Here is a 14,659-nt window from a genome sequence, read left to right as displayed (position 1 = left end):
TCAAAAGACGTTCACGTAAAATCAAGTATTTTTTAGTATTGACCAACAATTACGCTGATGTACGTATTTTGTGAAGTCTGTCACGAACAACGAACCGCTGGAATGTTGGATTTCTACATAACATCCTGTAGTCATATATTTTGCCGAAAGTGCGCTCGGAACTCAGAGGATTGTACCATTTGTGGGAAACTGTGCTATACTATGCAAATGAATCAGGATTTACCATTGAATGTTAAAGAATACTTTTTGAACCATGCACATCAACTTGGGAAAATTGGAAGAATCTACCAATTCCAAAATGGCAAAATGGATCATTTTATAAAAAACAATTGCTCTATCTTCAAAGAGTATGAAGCAAGAAAGCATCGAATTCAGAAGCTGAAGCAAATGTATGAAGCATACAAGAAAGGGATCGCCGATGAACAACATCTAATCATTCAGTTGCTGCAAAAGAAGAAAAAAGCTATGCAGTACACTTCCCCAATTTATTTACAAGACACAGTGGAAGAAGATTTTCTGCATAATACGTCCATATAAGGATTATAGCGTTATTTTTATCTTTGATAATTGATATGAACAATACACTTTAGTAAAATATGCTCGTATTGCGACTTAATCTGCCTGGAATTAAATTAAATTAAATATTAGACCAAAAAGAAGGATACGCGAAAAACTGTTTTCACATAAAAGTAATTATTTTGAAGTTCGGTAGTTTATTAATTCACTAGCCAAAGCCTCGTTGGCTCTAACGGGCGCAAGCCATTTTCGAATTATTCTTAAACTAAAAACTAACTCGAACAACTTATTTTTCCTATGCACTATACCAATGATCTCCTAACTTGAGTTAGCGGGGGCCCCATTGCTTCGTATTCATCAGTGTTGAAGGCCATGTTGCCATCCGTTGACTTTCGCTAATTATTATAAATCAGTTATTCTTCGACGGGCCATACTTTCTGAATAAGATGGGTAACAGTTTAAAATTCACATAGCAAAATCAAGCCTACCACTACAGTTCACAGCGGCCACGACAGAAGTCGGAGACAAATTAAATTTACACGTTCGATCCGGTGAACTTTCCCGTACGCCGGTGACAGGCCCTGGGTTGCTGTTGTTTGGATAGTTTATAGAGGCTTTGGCTCCAACGGAGTTCTTTCGCCTCTTAAACAGGCACTGGGGCCTGCCATTGGTCTTTTGCTAGTGAAACATACAACATTGCGAACAACTGTACTGTTCTCGCATGAATAGCAGCAGTGGGTAAGTAAAAGAATGCTGTTCTAAGAATTACAGTCTTTCCCCGAGTTACGCGAATAATGCGTTCCGGAGACATTCGCGTAACTCGGATTTTCGCGTAAGTCGAATATCACATGTTACAGCAAAAATATACTTTATTTATCATAATTTTTGATTGAAGTTAGTTCATTTATGTAATTTAATACTTATTTGATGCAATTGGTGTACAAAATTTGGTTATTTATCGGTAATTATTTTTCATTTGACAATTGATGGAGAAAATTGTACTGATTTGACATCTGAACTGTCAAAAATAAAAATTCGCGTAACTCGAATTCGCGTAACTCGAGTGTCGCGTAACTCGGGGAAAGACTGTATTGCGGTTGATGAAAACCTCATCCCTCATCACATAACAGTATTGATGAATAAAGTAGAGTTGAAATTACAGTGGAGCGCCGTTTATCCGGGCTTCTCCGTACTTGACTTCGCCCGGATAAGCGAATAACACGGATAATGAGTCAAATGACATACAGTGGAGCGCCGTTTATCCGGGCTTCTCGAGACTTGACCTTGTCCGGAGAAGCGAATATCACGGATAATGAGTCAAATGATATACAGTGGAGCGCCGTTTATCCGGGTACCTTTTTTCCGACTTTCCGTTTATCCGTGCTGTTGAGAAATGACAGTTCAATACAAAAGTGACATTGCGTTATGAGGAGGATATTTAAAAAAGCGGTTATAAGAGCACATTGTCATTACAAAAACACTATAATGCATGGCAAATTTTAAATATTCTCTTTGGAAAAACATGAAGTTAGTAAAAACTGGGTTATTTTTATCAAAAAATAAGAAAAATTCCAAATCATAACCATGAATTGGTGATAAAATATATCATTTTACTCATTATCCGTGTTATTCGCTTATCCGGGCGAGGTCAAGTCCCGAGAAGCCCGGATAAACGGCGCTCCACTGTATTTTATCACCAATTTCTGGTTATGTTTTGGAAATTTATCTTATATTTTGATAAAAATAACTCAGTTTTTATTAACTTCATATTTTTACAAAGCGAATACTTAAAATTTGCCATTAATTATAGTGGTTTTTGTTATGACAATGTGCTCTTTTAACCGCTTTTTCAAATATCCTCCTCATAACGCAATATCACTTTTGTATTGAACTGTCATTTCTCAACAGCACGGATAAACGGAAAACCGGATAAAAGGTATCCGGATAAACGGCGCTCCACTGTATTTTATCACCAATTCCTGGTTATTTTTTGGAAATTTTTCTTATTTTTTGATAAAAATAACCCAGTTTTTATTAACTTCATGTTTTTCGAAAAAGAATTTTAAAAATTTGCCATGAATTACAGTGTTTTTGTTATGACAATGTGCTTTTATAACCGCTTTTTCAAATATAGCTCCTCATAGCCCAATGTCATTTTTGTATTGAACTGTCATTTCTCAATAGCACGGATAAACGGAAAGCCGGATAAAAAATTTCCGGATAAACGGCGCTGCACTGTATACCCAGCTGACATTATATAGCACGAATAATCGGGAATTCGAGCAAATTTCCTTAAACTGGAGCCTTAAACTTCCCTTAAACTGCACCAGTTTAAGGGAATTTCGAAAAAGTCCTTTAAAATCAAATGTGATGCGGCTGTTTCGTTACTTTCTTATATATTCGCCTGGAAACGATGTTTGCTATCGTTATAGTTGGTCATGTACCCATTTTATACTTAAATAATACCCATTTTTATAGAATAGTGTCACATAAAATTAGCTTTTGTTTTTCATCAAAAAACCATAGTCATGAATGAAAAATGAGCTCGATGGCATCGTCCATCGATAGAGGAACGTCTAATCTACGATCACAGCAAATCTTGGCGCTTTCAACACACTTGATCACACACAAATCCACAATTTCAGGCGTATCGATTACTAATCGAGCAGATATGGGAAAACAATTTCGGGCTAATGTCACTTGGGCATTTTATACTTAAATAATACCCATTTTTATAGAATAACGTCACATAAAATTAGCTTTTGTTTTTAATCAAAAAACCATAGCTATGAATGAGAAATGAGCTCGACGGCATCGTTCATCGATAGAGGAACGTCTAATTTACGATCACGCCAAATCTTGGCGCTTTCAACACACTTGATCACACACAAATCCACATTTTCAGGCGTATCGAGCACTAATCGAGCAGATATGGTAAAACGATTTCGAGCAAATGTCACTTGGGTAGCGAAAAAAAACTCATTTTTTGTATAGTCTGTTCCCGAGTTACGCGGTTTCTGTGTTCCCGGCGAATCCGCGTAACTCGAATATCCGCGTATGTCGAATTTCTCATTTTTTGAATAAAATACTATTCAATACTCAAAGTTTTTGATTTTATTTAGCACTTTTATACACTTACTCATTTATTTCATATGATTTGTGCGAAAAATCTAATATTGGGGGCCTTCACGATTCTAGTTAGTTTTTTGTATGGAGTTTGACAGTTGGAGGCTGAAATCATGTAAACACTCTGTGGCGACCACGTTATAGCCTCACCACAGTCCGGAGCTGACGTCAACCGTCAATTCAAAATATCGGGCACTCTAATTCGAACACCCTAATTCAAGCACCCTAATTCGAGCACCCTAATGAATATGAATATGAACCTTATTCGAGCACCTTTTTTTTTTTTTTTTTTTTGTTAACGAAGAGTGAGCATATTCCATCCCCCTCTCCGACTCACCCAACTCGGCCGGTACGCTTGTGGTGCGTATTACTTCATGCGGAGTCGTGTGTGCGGTTGCACCCTGGGTCACGACGCATCTTCTGCGGCGATCTGGTCTGCTGATTCTGCTTATTACGCTGCTTTCCGTGGTGCGACGCGGTCCCTTTGGTCCTATCGCCCACGCTTCGGGTGGGCAATGGGGTGTCTGCATCGTTGGTCACCACTCCAAGCCCGTAAGGCAGTTCTCCTGAAACGAAATTTTGATAGAGGAAACAAGAAGAAGGAGAAAGAGATAGAAGAAAGCTGGAAATAGATGAGAGAAGAGATATAGAAAGCTGGAAAGAAACGAAAAGAAAAGTTATTCGAGCACCCTAATTCGAGCAATAGTTATCAACTTAGCCAGACTAAACTATTTCCCGTTAAAAAGATTATAAAAAGCCGTCGTTCCCACCACGCGTTCTCTTCTCTTTTCGTTCTCATCCGCTAGTGGACGTGCTCCCGTAACTGCGTAACGCGTGATAAAGACATTGTAAAACATTGTATTTTGTGACATCTTGGGAATCCAAATAAAAAGTGGTCTACCCACGAGGTAGCCAAAACTCCATACAAAACCACACAAAAAACTAGCCTGCGATTTTCAGTCTAGAAAATTTTAGCCTAAAAGCTAAAATTAGATTCAAGTACCTGCTCGAAAACACGGTGTTGTTTATCGTTTATCCCAAGGTGCATCAAAGAGATCAGGTGGTGGAATGTGGAATCAAAGTGTATGTAGTCCAGGTGGTCTCATAGAATTTTTTCATAACCAATTTTGAACATCACTTTTTGACAGAACGAGTGAAAACTTTTGCTGCAACAAGCTTTCTGGAGGCTTGACTAATACTCAAAATACTCTTACAATCTTCATTCAGAAGCAGAAGCGATAAAAATCAGCCTTCTAAATTCATACACCTTGGGATAAGCCCACCTGTATACCCAAGCGCCACAGATTAAGCTTAAACGACTGGAAAATTGAATATCCATAGAAAAAAATGAAAGCTCCACAGCTTTATTGGTTTGATCAATAGATGGCGTATTACAACTCATCATTATATTGCTATCCTTTTCTTGCAATGTGTTTCGACAAGTTTTATCTTATCATGACCTATATAGCCTTCTGACTTTCCGAGCAAAAATCTATATTGTTGTGGGCAGCCGTGCCGACCCCTGGACTTGCCGTGGTAGTTGTGCTGCCACTGGTCAATGTCCAGGGGACGACAGTGTGTCACGCACACTGTCGTACGCACACTAAGCGCGGGCCGCTTAGTGTGTGTTGTGCGCTCGGACAAGCAAGTGTTGCGAGCAGCCGGTCGAGCAAGGCTCCCGGCAGGGCACGGTACGGCTGGCGCGCGGCCGAGTATATATAGTGTGTATTGTGCTTGTTATTATTTATGATGTGTACTGTTTGTCATAACCAGCACGTACAGCAAGTTATCGTATGAGCCAACCTGACAGGAGGTAGCTGTCAAGAACCGTCAAACGGGGGAATGGGAGAAAAGTGCGCCAAGAAAAGAAGCGTCACTTTGCACACACGAAGAACGTTTGTAAGCAGAATACCACGGAAATAAAAGTTCATACATCATAATTACGATAAATTGGCGACGAGGAAGAACGAGCATTACGCGTGCTACATTGCTCATAGAACAAAGCCGTACAAATCGAAACTGTGCTGTGTTTGTATTCATGGCATCTCCACCAAGGGAAGCTGGTTCTGCTGCTTATTCAATCATCACCCGCTCCGCTGCAAAGGCTGCTGATGCTGATAACTCTACAGAAACTCTTCCGCCGATAAATCCAGCGGGCATTGGTTGTTCTTTTGCTGCTGCTGCGGCTGCTGCTGTTGCTACTGCTACTGTTGATCCTTCTAATACTGGCCTTACAAGATCCGACAATACTGCTGAAATAACAACTGCTACTGCTACAAAGAAGATGTCGGGAATGTTCGTGTTTGAACCATTCGACCCAACAAACTGCAAAATCCAAAGATGGCTAGAAAGACTACAGATTGCTTTCAAAATTCATCGTGTTCCCGAAGAAGACAAACGCGATTACCTCCTTCATTACATGGGTAGTACGACCTACGATGTATTGTGCAACAAGCTAAAGAATGATGAACCGCAAACAAAAACGTTCGAAGAAATTGTTGCCATCCTCAAAGAGCATTTTAATCCAAATCCATTGGAAATTTTGGAAAATTTCAAGTTTGCAAACCGAAAACAACGCGAAAATGAATCACTGAGCACATATTTGATGGAATTAGAAAAGCTTGCTCAAACTTGTAGTTTTGGCGATTACCTTGACAAAGCCTTGCGAAATCAATTCATGTTCGGACTTCAAAACCGTGCGATACAATCGCGGCTGCTCGAGATACGTGACCTGACATTGGCTAAAGCAAAGGACATAGCTTTCGGCATGGAAATGTCTAACCGAGGTACAGATGAGATACAAGGCACCGTTACTCCATATCCAGTTCAGCACATCATTGCTGCGAATAAAAAGAAAAGCAAGCCGGCGTCAACTCAACGGAAAGTATCTTGCTATCGGTGTGGGGATGGAGACCATCTTGCGGATAAGTGCCGACACTTGAAGACAATTTGCAATCATTGCAATAAGATGGGGCATCTTGCAAAAGTATGCCGGACAAAAGTAAATCGTTCGAGTGTACACACACTAGAATGCAGCTCTGAGCTTCCCGCAGACGATGACGCCAACATCGTGCACGTGTTCGACATGAGAACAATACAAAATATGGCTGGTATGTTTTTGCTAGAAATGGAGATTTCCGACAGAAAACTTATTTTTTAGGTGGACACTGGCTCTCCAGTATCCCTTATTAGTAACAGGGATAGATTAAATTATTTTCCTAACATAATAACAAAAAAAAGTAACGTCAAATTGAAAAGTTATTGTGATGGTTAGTGGCGGATTTAACGGTGCGCGGACTGAGCGGCCGCGGGGGGCCCCGTCAATGTAGGGGCCCCGTGTATGGTAATTCCTGCATATAGAAGAGTGTGTACAGTAGTCTCAGCGAGATCTTCTGTGCTAGATAGGGGCCTCATGGATGAAGGGACTCATAAACTATAGGGACCCAGTACAGGGATTCTGAGCCCCCCCCCCCCGCCAACAAATCATTAAAGTGTGTTTGATTCAAAACTTAATGCAGCATTATGCACCCCCCCCCCCCCCCCCCCCCCCCCCGCTCGACACCAACCGTGGGGCCTCCACTGCTTTTAACGCTTAGGGCCCCCAACACCCTAAATCCGCCACTGGTGATGGTGTGATAAATGTGCTAGGTGAAACCAAGGTGAAGGCTATAATTAATAGTGTAGAAACTTTTTTACCACTACTTGTTACGGAATCAGAAAGGAATCCTCTGCTTGGGCGTAACTGGATAAAGACTATAAATTTAAACCTAAACGAATTTCTAAAAACCAACTATGAAGTATCCTATTGCTCCTCGGAAAAATCTACTACAAGCTCAAATTTAGAAAACCTATTCAACAAATATCCCAAAGTCTTTAGTTCAGGATTAGGAAAAATTGAAAATTTACAAGCTTCATTAGCTCTACGTCAAGATGCAAAGCCAGTTTTATTCAAGGCTAGGCCTGTCGCATTTGCGGTGCGGGATGCTGTGAGCAAAGAAATTGATAAACTAGTTTCAGAAAATGTCCTGGAAAAAGTGGATCATTCCGAATGGGCTACTCCTATTGTCCCAGTAAAAAAATCGGGAGGGAATGTTAGATTATGCGGGGATTATAAAATCACGGTAAACCCAAATTTAATAATTGACGAACACCCGCTTCCGACTGTAGAAGAATTATTTGCAAATGTGGCCGGGGGAGACAAATTTTCAAAAATAGATCTCTCCCAAGCTTATCTTCAATTGGAGGTAAACCCTTGTTGTCGCGAAATATTAACATTATCGACACATAAAGGACTATTTCGCCCCACTAGATTGATGTATGGAGTAGCATCGGCTCCAGCAATATTTCAAAGGTTGATTGAGCAAATCCTCCAAGGCATACCAGGGGTGACTGCATTCATTGATGATATTCGGATTACAGGCCCAAATGACGAAATGCATTTACAAAGATTGGAAGAAGTTTTGAAAAGATTGGAAAAATACAATTTAAGAGTAAATAATGTTGCTTTTTCGAAGACCAGATAGAATATTGCGGATATGTAGTAGATAAGCATGGCATACATAAACTGAATACGAAAATTAAAGCCATACAAGATATGCCTATCCCAAGAAACAAAGATCAGTTACGTTCGTTCCTGGGATTAATTAACTATTATGGTCGTTTCTTCCCACATTTAAGTACAGTTATTTATCCTCTGAATAATCTCTTAAAGGATGAAATACCTTATGTATGGGACGAGCATTGCAATAAAGCATTTACCCATGTGAAAAAGGAAATGCAAACTGAAAGAGTGTTAGTTCATTATAACCCTAATCTTCCTATCGTATTAGCTACAGATGCATCACCTTATGGAGTGGGTGCTGTGTTAAGCCATCAATTCCCTGATGGATCTGAAAGACCCTTGCAATACGCTTCCCAAACCTTAAATAAAACACAACAACGTTATTCACAAATTGATAAAGAGGCATACGCAATCATGTTTGGAGTCCGTAAATTTCACCAATACTTATATGGACGGAAATTTACACTCATAACCGACAACAAGCCGTTGGCACAAATCTTTGCAGAAAATAAAGGATTGCCAACGATGTCAGCAATGAGAATGCAGCATTACGCAGTTTTTTTGCAAGGATTCGAATACAATATTCACCATCGTAAATCAGCAAACCACTACAACGCAGATGCGTTTTCAAGGCTGCCCTTACCATCAGTGGACTCGGAAACCAAAATAGAAGAGTCTGATGTAGTGGAGATAAACACTATTCAAACATTACCACTTACAGTGCTCGAATTAGGAAAGGCTACGACAACCGATGCAGAAGTTGAAGAGCTATTACGAGCTCTCATAACGGGAAAAAACATCCTTCCAAAGTATTGTTTTGGCATTGATCAAAAAGAATTTTCCTTACAGAGCGACTGTATAATGCGAGGCAGTAGAGTGTATATACCCCCCATTTTAAGGGAGAAAGTATTACAGGAACTTCATTCCTCTCACTTTGGAATATCGAAAAGTCATTAGCAAGAAGTTATTGCTGGTGGCCTAATACAGATAAGGACATAGAAAATATGGTTATCAACTGCCAATCTTGTCAAGAAACAAGAGCAAACCCACCCAAATAACCGATCCATTGTTGGGAGAAAGCTGAAGGTCCTTTTCAAAGAGTGCATGTAGATTATGCAGGTCCTTTCATGGGAAGCTATTTTTTTATACTAGTAGACGCATTTTCAAAATGGCCTGAAGTCCGAATAGTAAATAACATCACAACCGAAACCACGATTAATACATGCAGGGACATATTTAGTACTTTCGGAGTTCCTATAATTTTGGTGAGTGATAATGGCACTCAATTTTCATCAACAGAATTTGCTCACTTCTTAAAGTTTAACGGCGTAATTCATAAATTTAGCGCCCCATACCATCCTGCCACAAATGGACAAGCCGAGCGATTCATTCAAACATTTAAAGCAAAGCTGAAAGCTATGAAGTGTGGTCGTTTAGAAATTCCAGGAGTATTGAGCAATATTTTAATGTCTTATCGAAAAATGATACACCCAAGTACGGGATTCTCACCGTCCATGTTAGTTTTTGGACGGCAAATACGAAGTTGTATCGACTTGATGATTCCATCAACGAGTACAACTTCCAAAGAAGTGACCTTAAAAATCAAAGAATTTCAAAATGGTCAAAGGGTAGCAGCCAGAGAGTACATTAAGGATAATAAGTGGGAATTTGGTAAAGTAAAAGAAAGGTTAGGCAAATTACACTACTTGATAGAATTAGATGATGGAAGAACTTGGAAACGTCACATTGACCAAATGCGATCCGTAGGTAATAACCCAAACAGTACCAATGATTTGTATATTTTTGGCAAGGGTAAAGATTCACATAATTTGCTATCGGAAAAAGCTATCAAACAAAACAACATTTCACAAAAAGTAACTAAAGATTCATCATCTAGGTCAATAGAAAAATCACTATCCAACCCAACACCTCCAAGTTTTCGGTCGGAGCCTCCATGTCTAGCAGAGATAACACCAGATGCGGAGTTGCGGCGATCTACGAGGACGATAAAACCAGTAAAACGTCTAGATATATAGAGTTATTAATAAAAACTATTTTCGGGGGGAAGAGCTGTCATAACCAGCACGTACAGCAAGTTATCGTATGAGCCAACCTGACAGGAGGTAGCTGTCAAGAACCGTCAAACGGGGGAATGGGAGAAAAGTGCGCCAAGAAAAGAAGCGTCACTTTGCACACACGAAGAACGTTTGTAAGCAGAATACCACGGAAATAAAAGTTCATACATCATAATTACGATACTGTTATATCAGTGTTTGAATAAAGTACCTGAGAAAGCCAAAGACACAACATATATGAATGGTCGTGTGGTCGGATACGTGGGTATCAACACCAACGACCATTACGCAAATCTCACTTGCTTCAGTGCTGGTGGTTTCCGTTGGAGTTCAGTATTTAAACAATCGTATCGCCGTTCTAGTTCTAGCGATGCATAACTTCAATGCGAAACCATACAACAGTACAGAGGAAATGAGAAAGCTCTCCTCCAAGTGATGAAGCTCAACTGGTTGGGGTATCCCATCAACAGAGAGCGCCACCAGTTTTTTTTGCTGTTTTTTAGAATGCATGAGTCGTTTGCCGTCTGCTAAACGAAGTCTTTCTATATTCCGTTTAGGTAGAGAATTTGAGTCGTTTAGAAGCCGTTTAGTGGTCGTTTAGTGGATTTGTGGTACTTGGGTAATGCCAATATAATTTCTTTTACATAAAAGTTCATCTTTTTAATCACACGATTTACAACTAGTTTTAATAACACTGTGCAGCGTACAAATTGGCTTTTTACAAGTAGAACAAATTTTCTCGTTGATCGTTTTTTTTACACATAGATAGCAATTGCCTTTGTGTTTGATTCGTCCGGACACATCACGTTCTTCTGCATCTTTAGTAGTATTTTTTTTAGATAATGCTATTGTAACGAACGTCAAAACACGAATGTCGTGTTAACGGTAATTTTGAAAACTATCCACCTTGCAACGATCCAACTTTGCCGTGAATATGAACTACAGAGAATTGATAGAAGAGAGCCAGGAACCCGGCGCTCTAGCAGCAATCGAACACGACATCGAACATGAAAAATGTATGGGATTTGACATGTTCGATTTGTTGGTTATCAAATCGAACATGTCAAATCGCATATATTTTTCATGTTCGATGTCGTGTTCGATTGCTGCTAGAGCGCTGCCGAAGGATGAGACCAAGGTGTTATAAATGAGCGTTTCTACATACACCGAGAATGCAGCTGAGAAAATAACTGACAGCATGCTTTGACAGCGACTGACAGCATTTTCGGTGAGAGAATTCTCCTCGGCATGCAAAGAACGATGGAGCTGAGAAAAAATTGAATTGGCAGTTTATAGCGATCGATCAATTATAGTTTGCATTTTTGCCGTCTAATAATCGTAGAAATATTATTAAAAAGTAAAAGAAACTTTTTTGATTTCATTTTAGCGATTAAAATGGATTTTTTCAACATCATTTTAAAAGTCTCATCTCGGCGCTTTTCAGAGCTTCTACACACACCAGCGTGAGAAACCGGTTGTCAATTCTCTCACAGCCATCTCTCAGCTGCATTCTCGGTGTATGTAGAAACGCTCAATGGTGAAGTTGTTCAGAGCAAAATGACATTTCTCGACTTGACATATCTCTTCCGGGGGCTCCGGTATAAAAATCGGGGAGGGCTGGTGCGGGGTATTGAAATTTGTATGCAGAGAGTGACAGATGTCCCCCAGCAAAAGCGATAAAAATCAACCTTCTAAATACATTACCGTATTAATACACGATGCGCAATCTCAGATTGGTTGGCTTCTTATTACGTGGACTCAGCTATTCGGTCTACGTAACTCCTCGGGGGGGTGAAGAAGAGCGTGTCCTCATGCGTCCGCTATTTTCGGTAGAACGTCTGCGATGGTCCGTATCGATCGTTTGTAGAACGTGAAAACGAAGATCGCCAGGGATAACGTGAAGATTGTTGAGACCAATACTCCTCCAAGTAGGCTCCAATTCCATGCGCTGTTGAACTGCTGGAGATAAGAATGCTGCATCGTTCCAATGTTCTCGAAAGCGTCTTGCCTTATCATCGGTTTATGGTGTTGCCATCTGACTTCGGTGATGGATACTGCTCCCCAATATGGCTCTACTGTGCTGGAGATAGTCTTAGAAGAAAATGTTTGATTCATTATCGTTACCTCGCAATCGTTGAAGCGTATCAGAAGATTTCCGGAGACGAGTTTATCATCGGGTCCACAGCTTGAACTCAGGGCTGCTCCTTTTGCGTTGTCGACAATGATAAGTCCATCGGATATTAGCTTTATCGTCGTGTTGTTCTTTCTTGCAGTAGAACAATCGCTTTTTCTCCCTAGGATGATATTGGATGTGCATTTATCGATGTACTCCCTGTATTGGTTTTGGATGTATTCATCAGGTTTGGCTGGTTTGAACACTTTGTTCCGTGTTTTTATAAGGTGCGTCGGAGTCTCTACTATGATTCTGTTATCGATACTGAGAGGAAATACTTCAAGCATTGTTGCTTCTTCATCAGCTAGCTGAGGGATCTTCAGTATGTAGAGTATCGAATTCGAGTTGATCGCGATAATTGGTTGTACTAGCTTTAGCGCTTCATCTGGTAAGTCGACTTTTACTCCTTGGTCTTCTAGTATGGTTTTGATGGAGTTTATCTCTGGTGATGATAGAATCTTGTTGCTAACTACTGATACTTTAGTCCAACTGATTGCTTCTTGAATTTCTTCTAAAACATGGTTGATGATATCGATGTTCATTATGGTTTTAATGGTTTCTAGTTCATTCAGCATTACTTGTTCTCGTTCTTTTGTCAATTGATTTATGGTGTCAGTGAGGGTTCGTAGCCTGTGATCGAACTGTTTGTTGATTCGGTACTGTTTGTTGTTGTTCTCGGTTAGCTCGTTCATTGTGGTGTTGATGATTCTGAGGTCGTCGGCGTCAGGACTTCCTCCTATCCATTTCCAAGCTGTTCCTAAGATTTCTAGACTTCTAGCTGTTCTATGTTTAGGTTTTAATTGTTGGAAGTTTGAGTACAATAATTTTACTTTTAGTCTGACAATTTCTTTAAGTTCGTTATTAATGTTTTCGTACGAAAAGTGTGTAATGGTGTTAATAGCATTTTCAAGGGTTAACATGTTTATAGGATGTATGAATTTTATGCTTCCTGTTTGTAATCTACAAGTTCTGGTTTTAAGAAAAAATATCGGTTGCCTGTTCAAATCTATGATTTCTAATTCTTTACTTTGCGAGAGTTGTGTAAGCAGGATTAGCATGAATGTTATCGGAAAGTATTGCATTTTCGATCTCCAAGCCTGGGAAAGATAAAGAAAACGGAAAGAACGTATTACTGGGACTTGATTCTCCTTAACTTGTTTTTGTTCCTCTTGATATTTCTTGCCATTGTAACTGTTTTATCATTCGCATTAAGACAAGTTTTTTCGTTGAATCGCGGGTCTAATTTTTTCCTAACGCCTTTCTTTACAAATATCTGTTTACCTGTCTCTATTTCCGGTGGTGTTTCTTTTTCATCGTTATATTTCTGCATGTTTCTACTTGCATTGTGGAGCTTTTGGGATACTTTTTCGTAAATGTTTCTAGTGGTTTGAATTATTTGTTCTGGATTCCGATTGCTAGTTCTGTTAAAAATGATTTCGTTGGGCGTGTATCCTGTTGAGGAGTGAACTGTTTCGTTGTATAGTGCTGTCACTACTTTTATGATCTCCGGAGAGCTTAAATCTCTGAACTTGTGTTTATTGGTGTTGAACAATTCTATAATTGTACTGTGTGTTCGCTCTACCTGTCCATTGGTTTCGGAGGATGAAGAAAATTCTAATTCTGTTCCTACATTGGCTAAAAATGATTGAAGTTGAAGACTTCTAAATGTGGTTTCGTGATCGCAAATAATTTTTCTCGGTGCGCCAAACGTTGTAATAAAATGAGCAAGAGCTTTTGTTATGTCTGTCAAGTTCCTGGACGGAATTTCTATGGTTTGTAAAAATTTTGAAAAAGCACATACGAACGTCAAGTAGTTGTGTTTGTCGATTCCAAAGATGTCGATGTGAACGCGACTGAAAGGGGTTGTTTCAATAGGTCGGGGTGTGATTTTGATGTTATACGGTTTGCGTTCATACTTGTGTACGTTACAGATCTTGCAAATATTAATTAGTTTTTTAATTTTTGTCATCATGTGTGGAAAGAAATAGCATCTTGTTAGTTGATTATGAACTTCGTGAATACCTCTATGGGCGCGTTCGTGTTCTTTAGCTATGATGATGTCTTGGCGTTGTTCGTTACTAACGTCTTCTACTTGTAAGTGTGTAAGAACAAAATGTCCATGTTGGTTGAAGTATTGTCGATAAACGGATTGAATGAGTGAAATAGTTGATTCATCCGGTGCCATAATCGCGGTTTGTTTGTTATTGT

At 39.6% G+C, this 14,659-nt stretch overlaps 1 protein-coding gene across 1 annotated transcript; it reads left to right on the top strand.

The window, feature by feature from the left end:
• Positions 1-1,774: 1,774 nt before the first annotated feature.
• LOC125906445 (uncharacterized) lies at positions 1,775-7,169 on the top strand. Its single transcript, XM_049605251.1, has one exon. The coding sequence runs from the start codon at positions 5,681-5,683 to the stop codon at positions 6,800-6,802; it is 1,122 nt and encodes a 373-aa protein (XP_049461208.1). The 5' UTR covers positions 1,775-5,680; the 3' UTR covers positions 6,803-7,169.
• The last annotated feature ends 7,490 nt before the right edge of the window (positions 7,170-14,659 follow it).

Source organism: Anopheles coluzzii, chromosome 2 (genome assembly GCF_943734685.1).
Source record: "Anopheles coluzzii chromosome 2, AcolN3, whole genome shotgun sequence".
In the NCBI taxonomy this organism is placed as follows: domain Eukaryota; kingdom Metazoa; phylum Arthropoda; class Insecta; order Diptera; family Culicidae; genus Anopheles; species Anopheles coluzzii.
This window is presented reverse-complemented; position numbering and strand designations above follow the sequence as displayed.